The sequence below is a fragment of the Zingiber officinale genome, chromosome 8A (assembly GCF_018446385.1).
Source record: "Zingiber officinale cultivar Zhangliang chromosome 8A, Zo_v1.1, whole genome shotgun sequence".
Lineage (NCBI taxonomy): Eukaryota > Viridiplantae > Streptophyta > Magnoliopsida > Zingiberales > Zingiberaceae > Zingiber > Zingiber officinale.
Genome location: NC_056000.1, coordinates 8052658 through 8075013, shown reverse-complemented (window position 1 = coordinate 8075013; position 22356 = coordinate 8052658). Strand labels below are relative to the sequence as shown.

At 39.7% G+C, this 22356-nt stretch overlaps 5 protein-coding genes across 6 annotated transcripts; 3 read left to right on the top strand and 2 right to left on the bottom strand.

Moving 5' to 3' along the window:
* Positions 1-105: 105 nt before the first annotated feature.
* Positions 106-3069, top strand: LOC122012232 (dnaJ protein homolog). Its single transcript, XM_042568704.1, has 6 exons — positions 106-475; positions 1432-1597; positions 1668-1809; positions 1903-2179; positions 2274-2472; positions 2607-3069. The coding sequence occupies exons 1-6, from the start codon at positions 326-328 to the stop codon at positions 2924-2926; spliced, it is 1254 nt and encodes a 417-aa protein (XP_042424638.1). The 5' UTR covers positions 106-325; the 3' UTR covers positions 2927-3069.
* Positions 3070-4365: 1296 nt separating this feature from the next.
* On the top strand, positions 4366-4960 carry LOC122010481 (RING-H2 finger protein ATL70-like). Its single transcript, XM_042567022.1, has one exon. It carries the CDS (start codon positions 4460-4462, stop codon positions 4958-4960), a length of 501 nt encoding a protein of 166 aa, XP_042422956.1. The 5' UTR covers positions 4366-4459.
* Positions 4961-5173: 213 nt separating this feature from the next.
* Positions 5174-10639, bottom strand: LOC122012886. Of its 2 annotated transcripts, XM_042569546.1 has the most exons (4): positions 10002-10639; positions 7490-7636; positions 6496-7137; positions 5174-6372 (listed from the first exon to the last, which is right to left on the bottom strand). In XM_042569546.1, exons 1-4 carry the CDS (start codon positions 10326-10328, stop codon positions 5437-5439), a joined length of 2052 nt encoding a protein of 683 aa, XP_042425480.1. In that variant the 5' UTR covers positions 10329-10639; the 3' UTR covers positions 5174-5436. The 2 variants fall into 2 exon arrangements, with proteins under 2 accessions (XP_042425480.1, XP_042425481.1); XM_042569547.1 differs by lacking the exon at positions 7490-7636.
* A 3613-nt stretch (positions 10640-14252) lies between these two features.
* LOC122012230 (calcium-dependent protein kinase 10-like) lies at positions 14253-18004 on the top strand. The gene is made up of 7 exons (XM_042568702.1): positions 14253-15494; positions 15917-16060; positions 16198-16350; positions 16578-16693; positions 17074-17241; positions 17425-17649; positions 17740-18004. The coding sequence occupies exons 1-7, from the start codon at positions 14678-14680 to the stop codon at positions 17848-17850; spliced, it is 1734 nt and encodes a 577-aa protein (XP_042424636.1). The 5' UTR covers positions 14253-14677; the 3' UTR covers positions 17851-18004.
* A 484-nt stretch (positions 18005-18488) lies between these two features.
* On the bottom strand, positions 18489-21054 carry LOC122012231 (fasciclin-like arabinogalactan protein 15). The gene is made up of 2 exons (XM_042568703.1): positions 19568-21054; positions 18489-18762 (listed from the first exon to the last, which is right to left on the bottom strand). The coding sequence occupies exons 1-2, from the start codon at positions 20928-20930 to the stop codon at positions 18689-18691; spliced, it is 1437 nt and encodes a 478-aa protein (XP_042424637.1). The 5' UTR covers positions 20931-21054; the 3' UTR covers positions 18489-18688.
* Between the last annotated feature and the right edge of the window lie 1302 nt (positions 21055-22356).

The window sequence follows — 22356 nt, the reverse complement described above, 5'->3', positions numbered from 1 at the left end:
TAGAAACCTCTAGAACACCGTAATCCGACTGTCCATCACAGATCATACGGTCAATGCTCTTCCCCCGGACACTAACTCGATGAATCGTCTCCTTCTGGAGTCTTCTGGACCCGAAATCTATCACCGACGCCATATTATCTTCCGGGTTGGCCCTTCCTGCCTCCCATCGATAGAGTTTTCTCGAGCGCGCGGTTTCCTTGCCTCTGCGACCGTGATAGCTGCTGTGGCATTGTATCAGCTGCTTCCGGACTGCGGTGCTAATCTTGCGGCTCCTCGTTTCGTTTGTTCTTGGTTTTGTTTGATCGATTAAGGATTCGTCGGCAAGATGTTTGGGAGGGCGCCGAAGAAGAGCGACAACACCAAGTACTACGAGATCCTTGGGGTGCCGAAGACGGCTTCGCAAGAGGATCTCAAGAAGGCCTATCGGAAGGCTGCTATCAAGAACCATCCTGATAAGGGTGGCGATCCCGAGAAGGTAAGGATTTGCTGATCTTTCTTCAGAAGGTCGTCGACGCGATCTGTGTTTATATGCATGTAGTTTTATTGTTCTGTCATTTGTTGTTTCTTTTTATCCGCCCACTGCCATTTGTGTGTTAGCTTTTTATGCAGCTATGCTACTAATGTTTACCCGTGAATGAATTGGATGCTAATTTCGAAAAGTTGGTTCGTTTCTCATGTTCTAATTTAAGAATTTTCTTGTATGAGACCTCATTCAAATTTATCACTTAGAGATCGGAAAAAAACACGCGAAAGATTCCTCTTTTACATAATGATTTTGAGCATACGATGCAATTTCTGCATTTTTCCCATTCGGCCATAGTTTTTAGATGCCTCCTAACCATGTTTTCTGATCAATCTAGAGGAACCCTAGTTTTCCCCTCATCTCACTAGGTTCTAGTAACAGTAGTTCAGTCTGTCCCTTGGAGGAGTTCAATATTTGATTTGTTGCAAACAAGCAAACTTCTGATGTAGGTTTTTCACAATCCCTGGGATGCATAGATTTCTCACTTAGAATTTTTAAAGTTGTGTTGGTTTTTATCCTCCATGGGTCGGGAGAAAGTCGATGTAGCACTATTTAAAGAAAACTCCAAGAGACATGTTTAAGATGGTATGGACATATAACGACCAATAAATACTCTAGTTAGATAATATGAAATTACGATTAGATATGCACATTGATAAAAAAATAATAATAATTTGATTAGTGAAAATAAAATAAGATAGAATTTTTTTAAATATAGATGGTGATATAGTAGGTGATAGAGTCTAATGACGTAGAAGGATTTATGTAGCCGATCTCATCTAGTGGGATAAGACTTGGTTATTGTTGTATGGATTGTTCTGTTCTAAATCTCTTAATTGATAATTCAATTAACTAATTTTACTATGAAGATTGAGATGATGATAATGATCTATTGTATGCTTTTACAGTTCAAGGAGTTGGCCCAGGCTTATGAGGTTCTAAGTGACCCCGAGAAGCGTGAAATCTATGATCAGTATGGAGAAGATGCTCTCAAGGAGGGAATGGGTGGTGGCAGCGGTGATCACAATCCATTTGATATCTTTGAGTCATTTTTTGGAGGAAGTCCTTTTGGAGGTATGTTTTGAGTTCTTTCAGTTAACAACAGAAGTTGTGTGCTAATGTGCCTCAATAATTTGTTGAGCAGGAGGTGGAAGCAGCCGAGGACGCAGGCAAAGGAGGGGAGAGGATGTCATCCATCCCCTTAAGGTGTCTTTGGAAGACCTGTACAATGGAACTTCAAAGAAGCTCTCTCTTTCTCGGAACGTCATTTGCCAAAAATGCAGTGGGTGAGTTGTCTGTTGTGGTTGCAATTGTGGCAATTGCTAATATCAAAGATTTTTTAGCACAAGAGTGTTTACTCTTGTTTTAATTTTCTGCAGGAAAGGTTCAAAGTCTGGTGTTTCGACGAAGTGCTCTGGCTGTCAAGGTTCCGGTATGAAGGTAACAATTCGGCAGTTAGGGCCTGGCATGATCCAGCAAATGCAGCATCCTTGCAATGAGTGTAAGGGAACTGGGGAAACGATCGATGAGAAGGATAGATGTCCAGAATGTAAAGGTGAGAAAGTTGTGCAGGAAAAGAAAGTAATGGAGGTTGTGGTTGAGAAGGGTATGCAGAACGGCCAGAAGGTTACCTTCCCTGGAGAGGCAGATGAAGCAGTATGTTCTACTCCCGTTGCATTTGAGCGATTCAAATAGCCCAATCCAACTCAATAGAAATTGAATCTAATGATGATTGCTTATGGTTTTGCAGCCTGAGACGGTGACTGGAGATATTATATTTGTCCTTCAACAAAAGGAACACCCCAAGTTTAAGAGAAAGGGAGACGATCTCTATTATGAGCACAATCTGTCTCTCACTGAAGCACTTTGTGGCTTCCAATTTGTTTTGACCCACTTAGATAACCGACAATTGCTTATCAAATCAAACCCTGGTGAAGTTGTAAAGCCCGGTAAGCATTGAAGTTTAACCCTGTGTCAGTATTTTTTTTTTTTTTTCAAAAACTCTGCTATAAATCTGTTTATATTTGTTTCTGTTATTGGTTCTAACGCATCCTTGCTGCTTGAAAATTAATGATTGATGCAGATCAATTCAAAGCGATAAATGATGAGGGGATGCCTATGTATCAGAGGCCCTTCATGAAGGGGAAGCTGTACATCCATTTTAATGTTGATTTTCCTGATTCATTAGCACCAGAACAACGCAAAGCTCTCGAGGCAGTACTCCCACCAAGGCCCCATTCACAGATGACCGATATGGAGCTGGATGAGTGCGAAGAAACAACGTTATATGATGTTAATATTGAGGAAGAAATGCGAAGGAAGCAAGCTCAGGCACAAGAAGCTTATGAAGAGGATGATCTCCAAGGAGGTGGTGCCCAGAGAGTGCAATGTGCACAGCAATAGGCAGAATACTTAGTATTGAATCCTCAAACTTGCTTTGTTGCATTTTGCTATTGGTACTTACTAAATTCTGGTACAATATCAGCAATGCAATGTGCTTAGCAGCTTCATACTAGTTATGACCATCTGCGCCTACCTTTGAATTACATTTCTTGTGCATTGTTTGGTTAATGCTTGGATTGGCTTTACACCATTACATCCCGTTTCTAGTTATGTTTCAAGTGATGTTTTAGATGCTGTTGAGAAAATGTTGTTCGATCGGAGCGAGTTTGAACATTTGTTAACGAATTCTTGGTTTATTTACTATGCGATTGACTACATGGAGTCAACTGGGGAGTTGGTCTTATTTAAAATCTTATTCTTTTCTGAGAAAACATTTGCAGTCAAAAGGGGACGGCCAATTTGTGGCTCCCGGAGGTCGGTTACAAATCAAACGTGGGACTGGAGAGGCAGTAGTCTGGCAAATATAACCCGGGCGGATAAATTGATTATAGAAAGATTAACTAAAAATGGCTTATTCATACAAATTATCAATGGGAAGACAAAAGTGGTGGGGCAAATGTCCTATAAGCAGATGGAATAAGAGTATTTTAAAGATTATAAACATAGTAAAGTATTATTTTAATTTTAAAAATTCAAGAAGATACTTTTGAGGAAAATAATAATAAGGGATGATTTTTGTGTAAAAGTATTCAAGGGACGGTGGTCATTGTGCGTGAAGTGCAACGTGAGCCACACGTCGAAAGAAGTTGGAGCCGGAAGGCTTCATACTTATGTTTATCTCATATAATAGAACTAAGCACATGGAAGGAGCCCGCATGCCGTAAGATCGAACCAGGTTAAATCCTGACTGGCCGCTCCTGATTTTTTTTTTCCCATTTTGCAGCATTCAAGTTCACCTTCCCCACAGGAGGTCTACATATTATTATTATTTTTACTCAATCATAAATATTATCGAAGGAAAGGGGCACGACCGGGTACGATGCAGTATGCCGAATGGTAGCCCTGGTTTAATTCCTCCTACAAGTTAAAATGACGTTCCTTCAAAAAAAAAGAAAAAATCTTTTAGTTGACGAGGTCAGTAGGACCAAATTACAAGAAAACAAGGCTGTTGTGAATATGAAACCAAGAAAGAGCACGAAATCTCATCTGGCAGCATCCATCAACTGCACAAATGGCGGTAGATAAAAACATAGAGTCAAGCAAATTTCATACATATCCAGATATCATCTCCATTGCAACTCTATGGAACACGATCACATATGCATCATGACTTCTATTTTAAAAATCTACATTAATGCAACAACTTGTTTAATTTATTATTATTTCAGTTTATTATATGAATCCATCCTCAAGCCGATCAAGCTTTTGCTTCTTCCTTCATGTTCCCCCATGCAGTCAACTCAGCTAATTCCAGCTCTGTTCTCAGATCTTAACTCCCTGGACGCAGAAGCTTCATCTGGTGCAAATCTTCTCCAGAATGTAATAATTACCTTCTCTGATTAATAGCTGTGGACGCTCAATAAGCAATCTTTGATGGAGAACGCCACCGCGCCCAGCGGCGCCGGCGTGTTCGTATCCGACAAGATCGGGGGCTTCGGCTACGGCATCGGCGTCTCCATCGGCATGCTCGTCCTCATCACCACGCTTACTCTCGCTTCCTATTTCTGTACTCGGGCCAACACTGCAGCAGCAGCAGCAGACGGCGCGGCGCCGGCTGTGGACGTGGAGGGCGGCGTCGACGAAGCGACGTTGAAGAGCTACCCGAAGATGCGGTACGCGCAGGCGAAGGTGGCGGGGATCAGTGGCAGCGCGCCGGCGGCGGCGTGCTGCTCGATTTGCTTGTCGGATTACAAGGAGTCGGACGTGGTGCGCGTGCTGCCGGAGTGCGGGCACGTGTTCCACTTGCGGTGCGTTGACCCGTGGCTGAGGTTGCGACCGACGTGCCCGCTCTGCCGAACGTCGCCGCTCCCCAGTCCCCTGCCGTCGCCGCTCGCTGAGGTTGTGCCTCTTTCCGGTGAGGGAAGACATGGATAGCACCGGGGAAGGAAGAAATCAATTGTAAGAATTGCGAGGTCGTGGTAGGAGTTTTGTCTTGTTCGATTGACCTGCGCACAAATGACATTTGATTGATCAGTGTAAGAGTTTGAGCTTTGAAATTGACACATTATTCTGTTGTTTACATTGAAACATAATTAGCAAAATTAAACATCAAAATATGTATCCAAACCAAGCAAATTAAAGAACAAATTCCAACCAAATTCTGTATTCATTTGTTACTAGAAGACCAGCTTCATAATAGGGCCGGAAACATACCACAAAGTTATATTGTTAGTTGAGGTCAAGTGAAAAAAAAAAAGAGACTAATCTCTATTAGCCATCACCCAAAACCACAAAAATGATAGCCTGGAAGATCATAAATTCTATACAACAAGAACATCTGGCGGTTGCGTAAATTCTCGAGCTGTAGCATCTGCATGTTGATACGGAGTCGAGCGACTGAGCTCACTGGATCACTGAGTGTAATGGAACTCAATCTGAAGGCGTTGATGAAAGAGAGTTGAAGTGATCCGCCCTTTCTCGACATCGGTTTGCAGTTCCCTGATTGGAATGGCTGCTAAGAAGCTCTTGATGTATTCTTTGCATGTCTCCTTCCCCCTGCACACAAGATCTCCTTCCATAGACATGTCATTCTCCTGATCAAAGCCCTCAGCAACGGCGCTTGCAGACTCAGTGTTACTAGAAACCTTACGAATGGATGTGTTGTCATTGAACTTTAGGATGTATGCTTGCTGGCACCCCTCGTAGAGCCGCTCACCAAGTGTGTCAATTATATAGTAAGCATCTTGTTCAATCTTGAGGACAAAGAAATGATCATTCCAACTGACTATATATACTTGGGTTTTGCTTCCATTACTTGAGCATTCTGAACCAGAATGGCAGATCTCATCCCACATGCTGTCAAAAGACATGGCTTCATGTAGGAAGTTAAAGGCATTGTTGCAGTCAGTGCCTTCGGGATGGAAAAAACCAATCAAAGATTTATCTGAAACCACAGAAACTGACCCAATCTTTGCTTCAATTATTGTTTCAAGGTCAAAGTGCTTGTCGGTAAAGCGTTCCATATATTCCTGGTTCTCGCAAAGTTTTCTCCACTTAAGGGAGCCTTCTTGGATGAGGCTATCAAACTGTGATTTGACAGGCATCATATCCTGGTTTCTTAGAAACCAGTCAGCAATAACTGCAACAAGAGCAGTGCAAGCACTCTCACCTGATGCACTCTCGCACCTCTGGTCGATAGATGCAAAAAAGATTTCAGTTGCAAGCTTCATGTTCCCGTCACGGTTCATTATAACTTTTGGTTCCCATCTCCCGACGACAAAGCAGTCATTGTCGAATTTGGATACGGATGATTGGTCTGTAGCATCCTCCTCCTCTCCTTTGTAACCCTGCAAACGAACATGATAACATTATTGATTTCCCTCCGGATGCTTCATTTATTACTACATGCATAAGAAATTCACCGACAATAGATAGGAAAAAATTAGTCAAACAAGAGGGAAAAAACATACGATTGAAAAATGAGATTCATCTGAGGAGCTAAGCAGCCTCCGGTCATAGTCAATGTCATCTCCACCCGCTTCATTTGCTTTGTTTAATAATGGTTCCCCCTTAGGCTTAGGTGATATAAATCTCAACCTCCTTTTCTTCCAAGAAAGGATGCTCCTCTTTGGCATCTTAAGTTCAGGAACTGATGATGATATTTCCTGCACATGTGAAGAATTTACATCTGATTTTCGATGATTGTAATATACCCAATCCTCAAACTCTCCATCTGATTTCATCTCAGAACTAATATTGTTAACAGTTGCTAATGTGCCATAACTAAATGACTTCCTAATTTTAATATCCTCCTTGTTCTCTTCTATTTCTTTGTCATCATCATCATCAGTGGAATCCATATCAAATGGATAAGTATACTCTGCATCATCACTCCTAGAAGAGCATTTCTCACTGCCATCGTCATCTTGGCATGCCTTACTGGATCTCCGAATAGACACAAACTTCTTCCATCCAGCTTTGAGAGTAGGAAGCTCGTCTTTTTCAAAAGGGATAACTTCTACAGAGGGAGGTGATACGGGAGATGTACGTGGCCTTTGTATCATATCATGTGAATATTTAGAAACTCTAAATTCCAATATATTAAGAGCTACCTGTAAAATGAACCCGACTCAAATGTCACATTGTGGAAGTGTGCAATTTGATAAAATGTTCAAGACAATGCTCATAGAAGCTAAGCAAAAATTGAAAGAGAAAGTAAATAAGCATAGGCATATAAGGGAGGGTGTTCCATGAAAATTACTCTAAAAAAAATAAACTGTGACTAATTACCACGCATTTCACGTTGCAAACCAAAAAAAGAACAACTTTTAATGAAATTAAGCAAGTTAAGAGGAACTAGTCTACTATTCTACTAGCCTCTATCATTAATTGTAAGATATAATGAAATAGCAATATTATACATTCTAACATCAAACTTCAGTATCGACCAAGCTTTTAACATACGTGAAGGGATAGCTGAGACTCTGCAGCACTAGGCAATGACAACGAAAGACTTAGATCAACCTCCTTTTCAGCAGTTATGAATTCTGCAATGTTCATTGAAGCCACCCCAAGAAGAGATACCTTGTTCTTTGCAACAGGGATTGAGCCCTAGACCAGAAGGAAATCTATTTAAGTTAGTAAAAGATACTGAGTTCAAACATAAGTAGATCCAAGAAAATATTTATTATGTGATATGTTTTCAAGCAAAGTAGGTTTAGTATTCCAGATAGTAAACTGGCTACATTACTCTTTCAAGAAGGTTTGAATGGAGTCAAACTTATTTACTTGAAAAAATTAAATAAATCTAAGAATGAAAGGATTTAAGAATTTCAATGAAGTACTAAGCCATCAAGTTCACAGCACATAGCGAATTTCAACCTTATAAGTTAGGACTTATTGCCGAAAAAAAAATTTGTATGACTGTGAGACAAAAAAACAAGATCCCGTTCTCCATTTTTCATTTTGAGAATGGAACAAAAAAGTAAAAGGTATAGGATACGGTGTATTCCGAGTGGTCCCAAAGGTAACCTAGGATCAATAGTCAAGATGATATGGCAGTCAAAGTAAAGATGAGATGATGGTCAGGGTCAGAGTATATACAGCTGAATAAGTAACTCTCACTAGGGCTTAGATCTCCATTTCTCATCGCCAAGACTCTTAGCATACAACAGGTCGGCCCAAAGTGTCGGTTGGACCTCTTTCAGCATATAGCCGGCCGACCCTAGAGCCGATTGGAATTATGGGGCTCAACTCCTCACTTCTCTACACTAGTCGGGCATTTAGAGCTCAGTGCCTTACTTCTCAGTGCCAAGGTGCACTACATATAGCCGGTCGGACCCCGCGTCGGTCGAGCATTCAAAGATCAGTTCCTTACTCCTTAGAGACAAGGCCTCCAACATATGGCTGGTCGGCCCAGAGTGCCAGTTGGACCTTCTGGGACTTAGCTCCCTGCTCTTCAAAGGCAAATGTCACAGTATATAACCAGTCGATTAAAGATCCGGTCGAACTGGCTCTAGGAGACAACATTGTCAGAGAATCGCAACAACCTGTCATAAAATAACAGCTATTCATTAAAGAATATTCCGCTATCATAACATATACTTGCAATGGAACCTTCCTCTAAAGGTGGTCGTACTTCTTCCATTACCCGATGGTACCTGATATATTCTGACATCAGACATTCTTCATTATTGCGGAGGTTATGAAAAACGGTTCATATACATGTAATAGAACCTTCCTCGAAGGATGACTGTACATCTTTCATTATTCGACATATTCTGACACCAAACATTCTCTGACGCTCATTGTTATGGAGGTTCTGAGGGTTGGTATAAAAAGGAGTCCTCTACGTTGGCCAGGTAACTTTTACACTACACGGACACACGCATCTACACTACTATTTATCTTCTTCTCTATTTTTGGCCACTATTCTGACTTGAGCGTCGAAGTGCCTGCGGCAGGGACCCCTCCCTGGTTCTCACTCTAACGTTTCCATTTGCTCTTTCTAGTGTGTGCAAAAAGGAGCATTCAAAGCCATATTCTTTCACTTCAAAATCTTCTCACGGTCTATATCAGAGTCATCTACCCAACACGCCGTCTCCTCCGATTTCAGATTGGATCAGTATATATGCATATATTTGAAACCATCCACCAAATAACTCAAAAATGGATGCAAAAGAATTGTTGATGGTGTTAATCATTTTGACAAATATCAAAGTCTAAACAATTTACATGTTCGAAAATGATGATAGGAAATGTTGAAAATGGCCAAACTAAATCTTCGATTCTAAACAAATCTATCAGGAAAATGGTAGTAAACATGGTGAAGCGGTGGGGACACATGCAATAGTTGACTAAGCAGGAAAGACAAGGATAAAATTGTTGCTTTTAAAATAAAGCATAGAGTATCTCCAGCTGTAAGATACCAACACTAACAGTATTATTTAAACATATAAAATTCTCAAAAGAGAACTGTTAATTAAAGTCTGTCAGGCTTCACAAAATTAATAAGAAGAATAAGTAAGGAAAACGATAGAGTCAGATTAGCAAAACTTAAAACAATGAAAAATCTGGGGAAAGGAAAAGGATAGGGAAGAAAAGGATTAAACAAAATAAATTGAAAAGAGAATAGAACATGCATACAGATTAAAATTGCAAGATTTTGATTATTTCACAATTCAACGACAAAGAATAACATTTACTTAACATGCATCAACCAGAAAACTCACAAATGACAATTCAAAACCTGAAACTATTAAGAGTTTTCACCTATGCGAAAATTTTGAAATTCGACATCAGTGTTGAGATGAATCGTGCATCAACTATAATTATGGACCCAAACTATGCAATCTGGGCAAGAAAACCCTAACAATCACCATTTTTCAGACATAACTCTGGAAGAAATGTTTGCAGAAGGTCGAAGAGCAAAAATGATAACAGACAGCAGAATTCGAGAAGGCCTTTTTAGACTCACATTGAGCACATTGATGGCAACCTCCCATGGATAAAATGCATTCTCCTTGTTAGGAGTCAGGGTGCACACGGACTCAAATTCCTCATTCCACTCTACCACGCCTCCATCGCCCACCTCTTCCTCCCTCGTCCGGTTCTTCTTCACCGTCCTCCTGAGCGAGCTCAGGGTCACCTTCGGCCCCTTCCATCTTACCTCCGCAATCACCTTTCTCTCCACGTCCGGCTCCTTCTCAGCTCTTACCCCTTCGACCCTCTTCACCTGTAGCCTCACCTTGAACTTATTCGGCAGCGGTGGCCGTGACCGCCATCGCATCATCCTTCCCACCATCACCGCAGATGATCCAACCGCCTAGGAGAAGAATGCCTAGAATTTCCGCTGGCGGACAATTTCGAGACGGAAGCACCGAGAATCCCCCCCTAATTGCTGAGAAAAAAAAGCCAATTTTCCACCAAAATGCGCTTGAAATCGTGAGACAAAACTGTTCCTTTCCGATCAAAGGGAGCCGAGAGCACATGGATCGATCGGCAGGAGGAAGAAATGTAGAGGTTTGTGGGAAAATTTGTACAGAGATCGAAGGAATCGAGAAGGACCGCGACCAAGAGCAGAAAATATGCAAAGAAACGATGTGAACATTGCATTGGCACGAGGAGAAATATTAGGAAAATAAAATAAATACAAATTAGTAAAAACAAACGGTTAGTCACGGCCGGCGTGACGTTGTTATAATGCCGTTAATTTTTAAATATTTCTCAACGAAAACGAGGGTAGAACTCCGTCAAATTAACGGCGGTGAAATTATTTTCTCCGGTTGCGTAACTATGGCTTTAGCCTCATTTTGATAATGACATAAATAGATGGACACATAATTTATTAATATACTATAATTTTGTACATGGTTAAATGTAAAACTACAGTACAAATATTTCAAGATCATAATAATTTAAAATTGAAGTTATAATATACAACTATTTAAGACTCCATTATATGATGTAATAAAATTGTAAAAATAATATATATGTATGTCAAATCAACACTAAATAAAAATCAAGATTCATTTTTCGGTAAATTAGTTAAAATGGAGAAACACGTTTAGTTTTTTTAATAATAGTAAAACACTTTTAAAAATTAAACAATTTTTTTATAAAATGATATTTAGACCTATTATGTCATATAAAATTGAATGTTTGATTATGAATTGAGTACACAAAAGTTATAAAAATAAAGATGAATATGTGGATATAATAAAATAAAAAATTAAAAAGTTGGAGTTGCAAAAATTTTAAGAGATAATATAGATATGTATTTAAATAATTAATAAATATTTTAATTAGATGATTTAAGATTATGATAAATATGTATATTAATAGAAAAAATTAAAGAAAATGTAGTTAATGATTATAAAATAAAATTTATTTAAATATAAATATTATAATGGTAGAGAATTAAATCAAAATGATTTAGACAGTATAATAATCTAATAATTAAATTTTTAGTTGACCACAAAAATAAAACGATAAGTTCTCATGAAATCTCATTTAAATGATCAATATTCTTAGACAAAGAAATCTTTTTTAGTGGGCGCTGCTGCAATTCAAATATTAAATTTCTTAATTATTTAATAGAAAACTTAATCATTGCACTATTGATCCTGGACAATAATATACTAATTAATTAATGAAATGGATAATGAATTAAATATTTACATAAAATGGTTCAAAGAAAGTAAAATAAATATGTTTAGGAATTAATAGACTAATTAATATTTGTTTACTTCTCTATCTTGGGTTTAGTTTCACAAATTAACAATATAATCAATTCAATCAGGTTTTGTATTTTGTTTATTAACGATTAAATGATACTGAAAATTACTGGATCGCTTTTTACTACAAACTCCGTGAAACAGACAAGCAAATCCAAAATGATCCTCGAACATATACAGAACAAATAAAGATGATGGGCAGTCATATAAACTTAGGACAGCTGAAGGAAGAAAGGTCCAAAAGGAGAGGGCAAAAGAAGATGAGCTGCATCTAGTCCTAAACTGACAGCCACTGCCATCACAAGAGAAAACAAAAATCCAGAACGCACGTAGCAAGGACCACCAAGGAAAATTATTGGAGCCCCGGGCAATGCTACGGTACGAAAGTTTAATTTTTTTTACAGGTATATATATATATATATATATATATATATATATATATATATATATATATATATATATATATATATATATATATATATATATATATATATATATATATATATATATATATATATATAGCTGAAATTATATCAATTTCAATATTGGTGGTGATTTGTAGTTTTTTTTAATGAATTATTAAGATGGAATGTGGTCTTGTAAAGACATTATTGATTAATCTCTAAAATATGGAATAAAAGTCATTCTACTTCCGTTTCATTTCTAAATTTTAGGGGGTGTTTGGTTGATAAGTTTAAGAATGAGGAAATGAACTGATAGTAAAAAATAATGTTTGGATTGTAGATTTGAGAATGATTACTAGATTTATGGGAATCAACCAAACTCATATAACTTGATGGATTTCATTTCCATTCCTATTCTCATTCCACCCTACTATCAAACTCATACCCATAGTGAATCCCATCATTTAACCAAACGTTTGGTTTATGGGCTTAGGAATGAGGGAATAGATTCATTCCCAAACCTTGTGTTTGGTTGATGGGAATGGAATCAAGATTTTGGAATGAAACCTAAAAATTTGGGTATGGTTGAAACTTACTCACTCCCTTGGGTTTTGATGGAATAGGAATGTGAATTAAATTTTAAACAAAAATACCCTTAGTATATTTGTTCAATTTTTTTTAATTTCACACTCTCTCTCCTTGTTCTCTCTCATCATATTTTCTCTCCTTATTGCCCCCACAGGCTGGATCAGCTGGTAAGTTGCCTGGTTGTTTGCTCAAATGGCCAAAGGTCGAGGGTCACCAGTTGCACACGGGAATAATATTCCTGGTCTGCTGGTTAAAAACTCCTAAGACCTCAGTCAACTTTCCAGCCCAGCACTCACCTTGATTTACTCCCTCTGAAATCCTGGGGGGCCAAGCTCAGGGGGCCGCTAGGGTGGCGGTTCCACCTTTTGCTCAAATATTTTCTCTCCTTATTTTATCATCACACTTTCTCTCTCAACATACTTTCTCTCTCCTCATTCTCTCTCATCACACATTCTCTATCATTTTCTCTCTACATTCTTTTCCATCATACATTTTCTCTCATCATTTTCTCTCTCTTCATTCTCTTCTATCACACTTTCTCCTTATTTTTTCATCATATTTTTTTTCTCATCACACTTTCTCTCTCATCGTACTTTCTCTCCTCAATCTCTCTTAACATACTCTCTCTCCTTATTTTCTCTCATCATACGTTCTCTCTCTTCATTTTCTCTCATCACACTCTTTTTTTTATTTTCTCTAATCACACTTTCTCTCTCATTTTCTCTCATCACACTTTCTCTCTCTTCATTTTTTCCCTCCTTCTTTCTCTCTCAACCCACTTTCTCTTTCATCATACTTTCTCTCTCCTCACTTTTCATTTTCTCTCATAATATTTTCTCTCTCTTCAATTTTCCCATCACTCTTTCTCACTCAACATACTTTCTCTTTCCTCAATTTCTCATCATACTTTATCTCTCTTCATTTTTTCCATCACTATTTCTTTCTCATCATACTTTCTCTCTCCTCACTCTTTCATTTTCTCTCATAATATTTTCTTTTTTTCATTTTTTCCCATCACTCTTTTTCTCTCAGTGCACTTTCTCTCTCATCATACTTTTTCTCTTCTCAATCTCTCCTATTATGTACTCTCTCCTCATTTTCTCTCATCACACTTTCTCTCTCTTCATTTTTTCCCAACACACTTTCTCTCTCTTCATTTTTTCCCAACACACTTTCTCTCTCATCACACTTTCTTTTTCATCATTTTCTCTCATCACACATTCAACTTTCTCTCCCATCTAATTCTTTGTCTTATTTTCTTGTAAGGATAAAAAAGAAATTTAGGTTCATTCAGATTGAAAATATTTAACTAACCAAACATCATTTATAAGAATGATACCCAAACTCATATTCATTCTCATTCTATAATACTATCATTCTATTCTTATTCTCATTCTATAATTTCTTATTCTCATTCTATAATACTATCATTTACTCGACCATGCATATTCCTCCAATTCCTTAATGTGAATGATTATTAAGCAAAAATTAATCAATCAATTTTCTTCAATTGGTTGGCAATCGCCCAATCGATGCGACGGAAAGCTGCCGGTTTCCGCTGATTCCTCCTCCGCCTCCCTTCCTCTCCTCCGCATTCTCTTCGCGGGATTAGTCGCAAGAGAGGGCCCCTTGTGAACCGGACGGGGGATTTGTCGACATCTCCCCCTTCGTTTTGTTTCGATGCCTCGAAATGATTTTTGAATCGCTTCTTTACGCATGAAGGGGATTTTCTCGGTTTGTAAAATTGAATGCGCATCCGCGTTGCAAGATCCAATTTTTACGTGGTCTCGTCTCGGAGTTCCAGCAAAGCAAGGAATCTGATCGACCGACCTAGGGCGTGGGATTCAGTTTCGTTTGGATTCGCCACGAGCAGTTCGATCCAATGCCGAAGAGGCATCGCCGGGAACATTGATTCTTGAATCCAGATGGGGAATTTATGCGTTGGACCGACGACCCTTTCGAGAAGTGCAATCTTTCAATCACTGTCTTCTACTTTTTGGCGTAGCCGTGCAAATCAGGACGCTCTTCCAACTTCCAATAGCAAAGGCTCCGGCGAAGGTTCCTCAACCTCGTCCTCATCAGCTAAAGCGGACACCCAGGCGCCCCGACCGGTCAACATCCATGAAGATGAGCAGCAGAAGCCTGTCAAACCGGCACCCGACAGGTCGTCAACGGACCGACCCAACAGGCCCACGCATGTCAAGAGAGCCACCAGTATCGCAGGGCTTCAAGCAGAATTCGTTTTGAAGCGCCAAACTGAGAATTTGAAGGATGTTTACAGCTTAGGTAGGAAGCTCGGACAAGGACAATTTGGTACCACCTATCTCTGCGTAGAGAAGGCGACTAGCAATGAGTTTGCTTGCAAGTCCATTTTGAAGCGAAAGTTGACGACGGAGGAGGATGTGGAAGATGTTAGGAGGGAGATCCAGATAATGCATCACTTGGCCGGCCACCCCACTGTCGTTTCCATCAAGGAGGCTTATGAAGACGCAATGGCTGTTCATGTTGTCATGGAGCTATGCGCTGGGGGCGAGCTGTTTGACAGAATCATTCAGAAGGGGCACTACACAGAGAGAAAGGCGGCAGAGCTCGCGAGGGTAATCATAGGTGTTGTAGAAGCTTGCCACTCGATGGGGGTCATGCATCGTGATTTGAAGCCGGAAAATTTTCTTTTTGTCAACCAAATGGAGGATTCACCTCTCAAGACAATTGACTTCGGATTGTCTATTTTCTTCAAACCAGGTGCTGATCTTCTTCTTCTTAATATTGTTATGCAACTCAAGATGCATCTTTGCTTGTGATTTTATTTTGAATCACGCAAAAGTTTTAGTAGTTAGCTTTACTTTGCATCTAGATAGATTATGGTCCTAATCATGGGCTTCAGATGCTGGATTGATTAGCTATATATAAATTGAGCTAAAAGAATTTTATTCAACATCCATGTAGATATTGATTAGCTTATATAGATAGAATTTGAGGTAAAAGAATTTTATTCTATCATGGACTTCAGATGCTGTTCATATTTTCACTAGTTGCTTTGTCTCACTTACAAAGCTTTTGTTGTTGTCCTTCCAAATACCCAGTATCATCTGAGAACATCTAAATGGATGAAGTTGCTTAAATTCTTTCAACTAGTTTATTGATGGGCGAGTTCTCTTGTTCAGGAGAGAGATTCACTGATGTGGTCGGCAGCCCTTATTATGTTGCTCCTGAAATCCTAAAAAAACGTTATGGTCCTGAGGCAGATATTTGGAGTGCTGGGGTTATCATTTATATTCTTCTTAGTGGTGTTCCTCCATTTTGGGCTGGTGAGAATTTGTTCTCTATTCTTGTCAGTTTGTATTAGCAAATTTATACTGTTTATATATTACCCATTACTTGTATAAGCACCATTTTGTCTATAATTTTCTGATCTAATATCTTCTGTAATTCACAACACTCACAGAAACCGAACAAGGTATATTTGAAGAGATTTTACATGGTACTCCTGATTTTGAGTCAGACCCATGGCCAAGCATCTCCGAAACCGCCAAAGATCTTGTAAGAAGAATGCTTATTAGGGACCCCAAGAGGCGGTTAAATGCTCATGATGTTTTGCGTAAGTAATTATTATTAATTCAGATGCATCAATGTAGTTCCGTTGTTTGGTCTCGTTCTCTCTATTTCATGATACAAAACACATCCACATGACAAGTAATTTGACTAGCTCGGTAAATGTACCTTTGAGTCTGATTAAGCAGCACTTAGATATTTCACGAGAACAATGGATGATCTAGTTTTATGATGAATTTTATTTGCTTAACTTGTTCTTGGTTTCCTGATCAGGTCATCCATGGGTTCAGATAGATGGAGTGGCTCCTGATAAGCCTCTGGACTCTGCTGTCCTATCTCGGTTGAAGCAATTCTGTGCAATGAACAAGCTGAAAAAGATGGCTATAAGAGTAAGCTTTCAAACTGTCGGGGAAAATGCAGTAGATGTTGATACTACTAGGATGTTTACTTACGGATGATTCTTGGACAAATCAACTGAAGAGCTTATCAATTAACACCAAAAAAATCATAGTATTTCTCCAGCTTTGGTTATGATCATTGCATGCGTACGTATGCATGTTACATAACAAAGATAGTTTTCCTGTAGTTTCTTTTCTCATTACTTATTATATTGACATGGCAATGATTCCTGTGATTATTTGAAGCTCAGTTTTATTGCCACAATGCACAAGTTGACTCAACCATATTCATGTTCTTCCAACGTAACATCTTATTTTCTTTCCTTGTCATTACACTGGTTCAACCTGTTTTCTAAGATGAGATTTTGAAGGTAATTGCTGAACAACTTTCGGAGGATGAAATTGCTGGCCTAAAGCAAATGTTTAAGATGATAGACACAGACAATAGTGGACAAATAACATTTGAAGAACTCAAGGCTGGTCTAGAGAGAGTTGGTGCTAATCTAAAGGAGTCCGAGATTTATGCACTTATGCAGGCGGTAAGTATTCAAAAATGCAAGTTATCATGATGTGTAATTAACAACAAGGATTCTGTTAAAGAAACATATCCTTTTGCCATTATCGTCCACTACCGATGTTGTGTATTAACTTCATCAAAATATATTAACTCAAAACTCTTTCTTATCATCTTGTTTCTATTTCTTGGACTTTGGAAATTTTAGGCAGATTTTGATAATAGTGGCACTATCGGCTACCGTGAGTTTGTCGCTGCCACTTTGCACCTAAACAAGATAGAGAAGGAGGACCATTTGTTTGCTGCCTTCTCCTATTTCGACAAAGATGGGAGTGGTTACATAACTCAAGATGAGCTACAAAAAGCTTGTGAAGAGTTTGGTATAGAAGATGTCAAGCTAGAGGATATGATCAAAGACGTCGATCAAGATAATGTAAATTTTATGTCATCTACTATAACCTTTTGCCGATAAACTCTATTAGGAGAAGAAATTCCTCACCTTTCATCTTTTACCTCTTTGCAGGATGGACGCATAGATTACCACGAATTTGTAGCAATGATGCATAAAGGAAATGTTGGATTCGGCAAGAAAGGGAAGCAATCTAATTTAGGCACTGTTTTTGGGGGGCTTTAAAGATTAGTTAACAAGGTAGTTTTGGACTACTAAATGTTCCAACACAATTATTTCTGAAATATTTACATATGATCGATCGATAGGAAAGTCAAATGTTCACTCGGTGTTTTGTTGTTCGAGTGTCAGTATCCAACACATAGATGACTAGTTCTTGTTTTTTTTTTATTATTATTATTTTGTAATTATCATTCATAGAGTTATGACTTTAGGAACTAATTCTTGCACTTCAGAATTATGGCACTAAAACAAATAGCCATGAACTATCCTTCCTCTGTTCCCAGATGGCCATTTTTTTAATTACAAATGGAAAGAATTATATTGGATTACAACTGGACACAATGATCTCCATGTGTAAGCCAGGCTGGCTGAACACGGAAGAGTGAAGACAAATATTATATGAAGACAGCTAGCTATGGATTACGATCAAAACTCCATAATTAGTGTTCTAGTTGTGCATTGAGCAATAAATCTAATCATTTGTAGTCAATAAATAAATCCTACGGTTCCTTACCACTAAGTCGTCCATTTCTTAGATTTTATCAGGTTTTGTTGCTAAATGGAAAGTAAAGGCAATGATTCTTGAAGGATTAATCAGAATGACCAAAGATCAGACAAGACATATTTGTTAAACAAACAAATGAACAAGAAAATAAAACTTTTGAGGCCATTATTTGGAATTTGACTTTGTGTCAAAACAAACATGATGAACATTTCCTATACAAATTCTTATACCTCAGTATCGACAATACAAACACTATGCAACAACAATTTTATTATATAAAGAATGGAGCAGGGCAGGTGTGCATCATTTTCTCACCATCAATCCTCTTTGATTCCTCTATTGGCAGGTGGCAAACTTAGAGCGCTGACCCAACACCCCGAGCAAATTGCATCCCATTTCTAATAATTTACCTGCATTGAATGATAGCAAACATGTATTAATTATTCTGAATTACTGCGTATTAACAAGAAAATATTATGGAAAAAGTATCTATTTATCAGCTTGCTTTAAAAACAAAACTGGGCTGGGTTGTTTTCAAAAAGCTACCAAAAGTATAAAAGCAATTCTATTCTAAAACGTTATAGGTGACAAATCAACTATTTCTACTAAACAATATAACGTGCTAATAATGAAAAACGATAGAACTGATGGTGAACAAACACTCTCATCTTTAGCATCTATTGACATCCACAAATCAATGTTATGTGAAAAACAAGCAATAACAAAAAAAAAACAAGGTAAGAGAAAATTTAGTTTTGGCCCCCATAGTTTACTTTTAAAATTTTAACCTTTATAGTATCTAATAAAAATGTGATATATAAACTATAAAGGATAAATTAATAAATAGATACATTATGGAGGTCAAAATGAAATTGCAAAAGGGCGAAAGACTTTATTTGCAAGAAAGATGAAAGAGATTCTTCACCAGAAAGCAAAAATTCCACCGACGACTATGCTTTCCACCAATTCTAAAGCAGCGAACTAATACGAACCACATTGCACAGGCCAATAGGTATAACAATTAATCAAACTACTAATAAGTCTAATCTAAAGGACTGCAACATGTTCGATCGATGGTAATATTTAGTGAGTTTGAATAGAGAAAAAATAATATAAAAACGGAATATGCCGGAATGCGCGCGCCAGCGGAAGGCACCGCAAAATAATAGACCACATTCCAGAGGCAGGTAAGAAGAAGTGGAGAATAGATGTTACCTCTTCTGAGCTTGGCTTTGAGCTTGGACTTGGATTTGACCTGGGCGAGCTCAGCCTTGCGGGCGGCAGGGGAGAGAGGAGTGGCGGGTGGCGCCTCCTCGTCAGGTGGAAAGAGGACGGCGTCGATACCCTGTACGGAGATGCGTCCGTCGGTGTAGATGTCGGGGTCAAATAAGTAGGCAGAGCCCTCACCGGAGCCGAATTTGACGGAGCCGTCAGCCTCGCGCGCTACCACCTTTTGCGGCAGCCGCAGCGTGTCGTAGCGCACCTTTCCGAACCGTCGGACGGCGTTGTACATGCTCTCCTCCGTCTGGTACTCAGGGATGAGGTGGTAGTACATGATGGCCTCCGGTGCCCCGGGCTCGCTGAGCTGGTCCGCCGTCAACCTCCCCATCGCATCGTCGCTCGGCGCCAGCACGGTAAGCACGTAACCCTCAGACACCAGCCGACCCATCTCCGTAGCGAGCGATGTGAGGTTAACCAGGATGTCTGCGAACTCGTTGTAGCCTCCATAGAGGAGGAGAGTCTGGATGAAGTCCTTAACCTGGCTCTCCCCGTCGAACCAATGCTTGCCAGATCCGGGCCCCGGCGCGGGTGCAGGTGCCAGAGAAGGGCCAGGGGCCAGAGCGTCGTAGATCGGAAGCACGGGTGGAGCACCAGGCGGAACCGGCGGCGCCGGCTTTTTTAGGCGATGGGTGCGCGGGTCCACCTCTGGCGCACCGGTAGGAAGTATAGCAGAAATGGCAGCGAGGCTCCGCCGACGATTGAAGTCCTCCTGCACGGATCTAGGCACCAGCAGCCGCTCGATTCCATGGATCACACCATCGGGGCGAATCACCGCGTCCGGTTGCACGACGGCGGCAAGGCCCACTTTATTGTCCTCTAAATGAAGGTGATCGCCAGCAAGAGTGGCATGGCGGGTCTGAGACCAGCCTCCAGAAGCGATACGGGCGGGGACGACGTGGTAGAGGAGCAGGGTCTGCAGGGAGCGAAGATTGCGAGGCTCCAGAAGGAAGCGCTTGAACTCGGGGTCCAGGTCACGCTCGAGTGCCTCGTTTCGAGGGGCGAAGATGGTGAGGTTATGGCTTCCGACGGCGGCCTCGAGGGAAGGGAGAAGGAGCGCCTTCTCCACCAGCTCCGCCAGCTCAGTGTAGTGGGAGTCGAGAAGGGCGACGAGGACGGAATTGGAGTTAATCTGCCCGCTAGAATTGGACGCGCCGGCCAATGTGACAGCGGAGGACTCAGATCCCGGAGTTGCTGGCAAAGAAGAAGAGGAGGTCGATGCAGAGACAGCAACGGCGATAGCAGAGAGAACGCAAAGCAGTAACCGAGAACAAGCACCACCGACGGAGGGGCAATTCATGGCGACGAGTACAGCGGAGAAGATCTCTGTGATCCCTCTTATCGCCTATTTCTTCCCCTCCTGATTAGGAGCGAGTGAAAAAAAGAAGAGGGGGGACGAAGACGACTTGATGATGGGGGTAGAACCGGGATGCCAAATGAACACGAGGCCCAATGAAACGCATCGCAACAGGCTGGTGATGGCGGATGGTCCCCACGCGAGCTTTACTCGGTCACTTTTTGCTACGCTGAGGTAAATAAATCCATCGCCAAAAAGACCAATTTACTCTCACAATTACGGCTATTCCCCCTCTCTCTTCTTCTGCCCATTATGGGTTAAATGGTAAATTGACTCAGTCATCATCGTAACTCTCCGTTAAAGTTTAGTAAATATGAAAAAATAAATTCTTAATTATTTTCTGAATTAATTAAATGCTATGGCAAGAATAACTGGGTGGACATAACATAACTGTACGTGAGATCGTGGAAATGCGTGGTAAGTAACTGATGGAGACGTTTTACCCGCAGAGGGAAGCCGCTTTCTATATAAGCTATTTTTTAACACGCAGTGGGGTCCATGACCGAAACGGAGATGGAGTTCACGAACGGGTGCAACGGTAGGTGAGCCATCCTTTCCATTTTAATTCCAGCCCGATTGTTCGAAGGCAAAGGCAATTTCACCGGTACTCGTTCATCCGTCACCCATTGCATACTGTCGATCCAATTGGTGAAATATGTCGGCCCAACTGATTGAAGGATAATTAAGTGAAGGTCCTAAACGTGGTAGTTTTATTATGGGCAGTCGGAGTAAGGAACTTGTCGGTGTGGGTGTCGGTGTCGGTGGCGCTCTCTCTCCGCGTTGCTTCTACTTCAAATATTGAATTTCAGACAGATAAATAAATGTGCTGCACTAAGCAAAGGGAAATTTTCACCAATAATGTGAAGAAATTTCAATAAAATAGAAAAAAAAATACTAAATCAAAATTTTCACCGACAAATAATTCTAATTTTAAGGGAATGATGCTGAGGCTTGATGATTCTAAATTTTTGTCTCGCATGGCAATATTTTGCTTTTTTTCGATTAATATGGATTTTTTAGTTTGGTCTTTAAAACAAATATTTTGACACATTTTTTTTATTTAATGTTTGATTAACCTAACCAAGCATGGAACCGGAAGGCCCATTTCTACTAAATGTAAAATTAGACCGTCAACAAAAATTAAGCATTAGCCTTATAAGTTGTTATCACAATCTAAATGACTTTTTCAATGTTATAAAAAAATTACTACACAATCAAAGTTTTTTTGCTAGATATTAAAATTTGTAAGTCGGATTTAATGTTTGAAATTGGAAGAAATAATATTTAGGAACTCATTCTAATCAACACGAATGATCGAAAAAGTTCAAGAAGTTGCAAAAGTTAAATATAATGTAAATATATAAGCTTC

Bases quoted from the DNA above. Each gene is read 5' to 3' on its own strand.
- LOC122012230 (XM_042568702.1), top strand. From the start codon at position 14,678: ATGGGGAATTTATGCGTTGGACCGACGACCCTTTCGAGAAGTGCAATC. The intron at 16,061-16,197 runs GTGAGAATTTGT...CAACACTCACAG, and splicing joins TGTTCCTCCATTTTGGGCTG to AAACCGAACAAGGTATATTT. The intron at 17,650-17,739 runs GTAAATTTTATG...ACCTCTTTGCAG, and splicing joins AAGACGTCGATCAAGATAAT to GATGGACGCATAGATTACCA.
- LOC122010481 (XM_042567022.1), top strand. From the start codon at position 4,460: ATGGAGAACGCCACCGCGCCCAGCGGCGCCGGCGTGTTCGTATCCGAC.
- LOC122012886 (XM_042569546.1), bottom strand. From the start codon at position 10,328: ATGGTGGGAAGGATGATGCGATGGCGGTCACGGCCACCGCTGCCGAAT. The intron at 7,637-10,001 runs GTGAGTCTAAAA...CTTCTGGTCTAG, and splicing joins TTGCCATCAATGTGCTCAAT to GGCTCAATCCCTGTTGCAAA. The intron at 6,373-6,495 runs GTATGTTTTTTC...GTTCGTTTGCAG, and splicing joins ATGAATCTCATTTTTCAATC to GGTTACAAAGGAGAGGAGGA.
- LOC122012231 (XM_042568703.1), bottom strand. From the start codon at position 20,930: ATGAATTGCCCCTCCGTCGGTGGTGCTTGTTCTCGGTTACTGCTTTGC. The intron at 18,763-19,567 runs GTAACATCTATT...CATTCAATGCAG, and splicing joins CAAAGCCAAGCTCAGAAGAG to GTAAATTATTAGAAATGGGA.
- LOC122012232 (XM_042568704.1), top strand. From the start codon at position 326: ATGTTTGGGAGGGCGCCGAAGAAGAGCGACAACACCAAGTACTACGAG. The intron at 476-1,431 runs GTAAGGATTTGC...ATGCTTTTACAG, and splicing joins AGGGTGGCGATCCCGAGAAG to TTCAAGGAGTTGGCCCAGGC. The intron at 2,473-2,606 runs GTAAGCATTGAA...TGATTGATGCAG, and splicing joins TGGTGAAGTTGTAAAGCCCG to ATCAATTCAAAGCGATAAAT.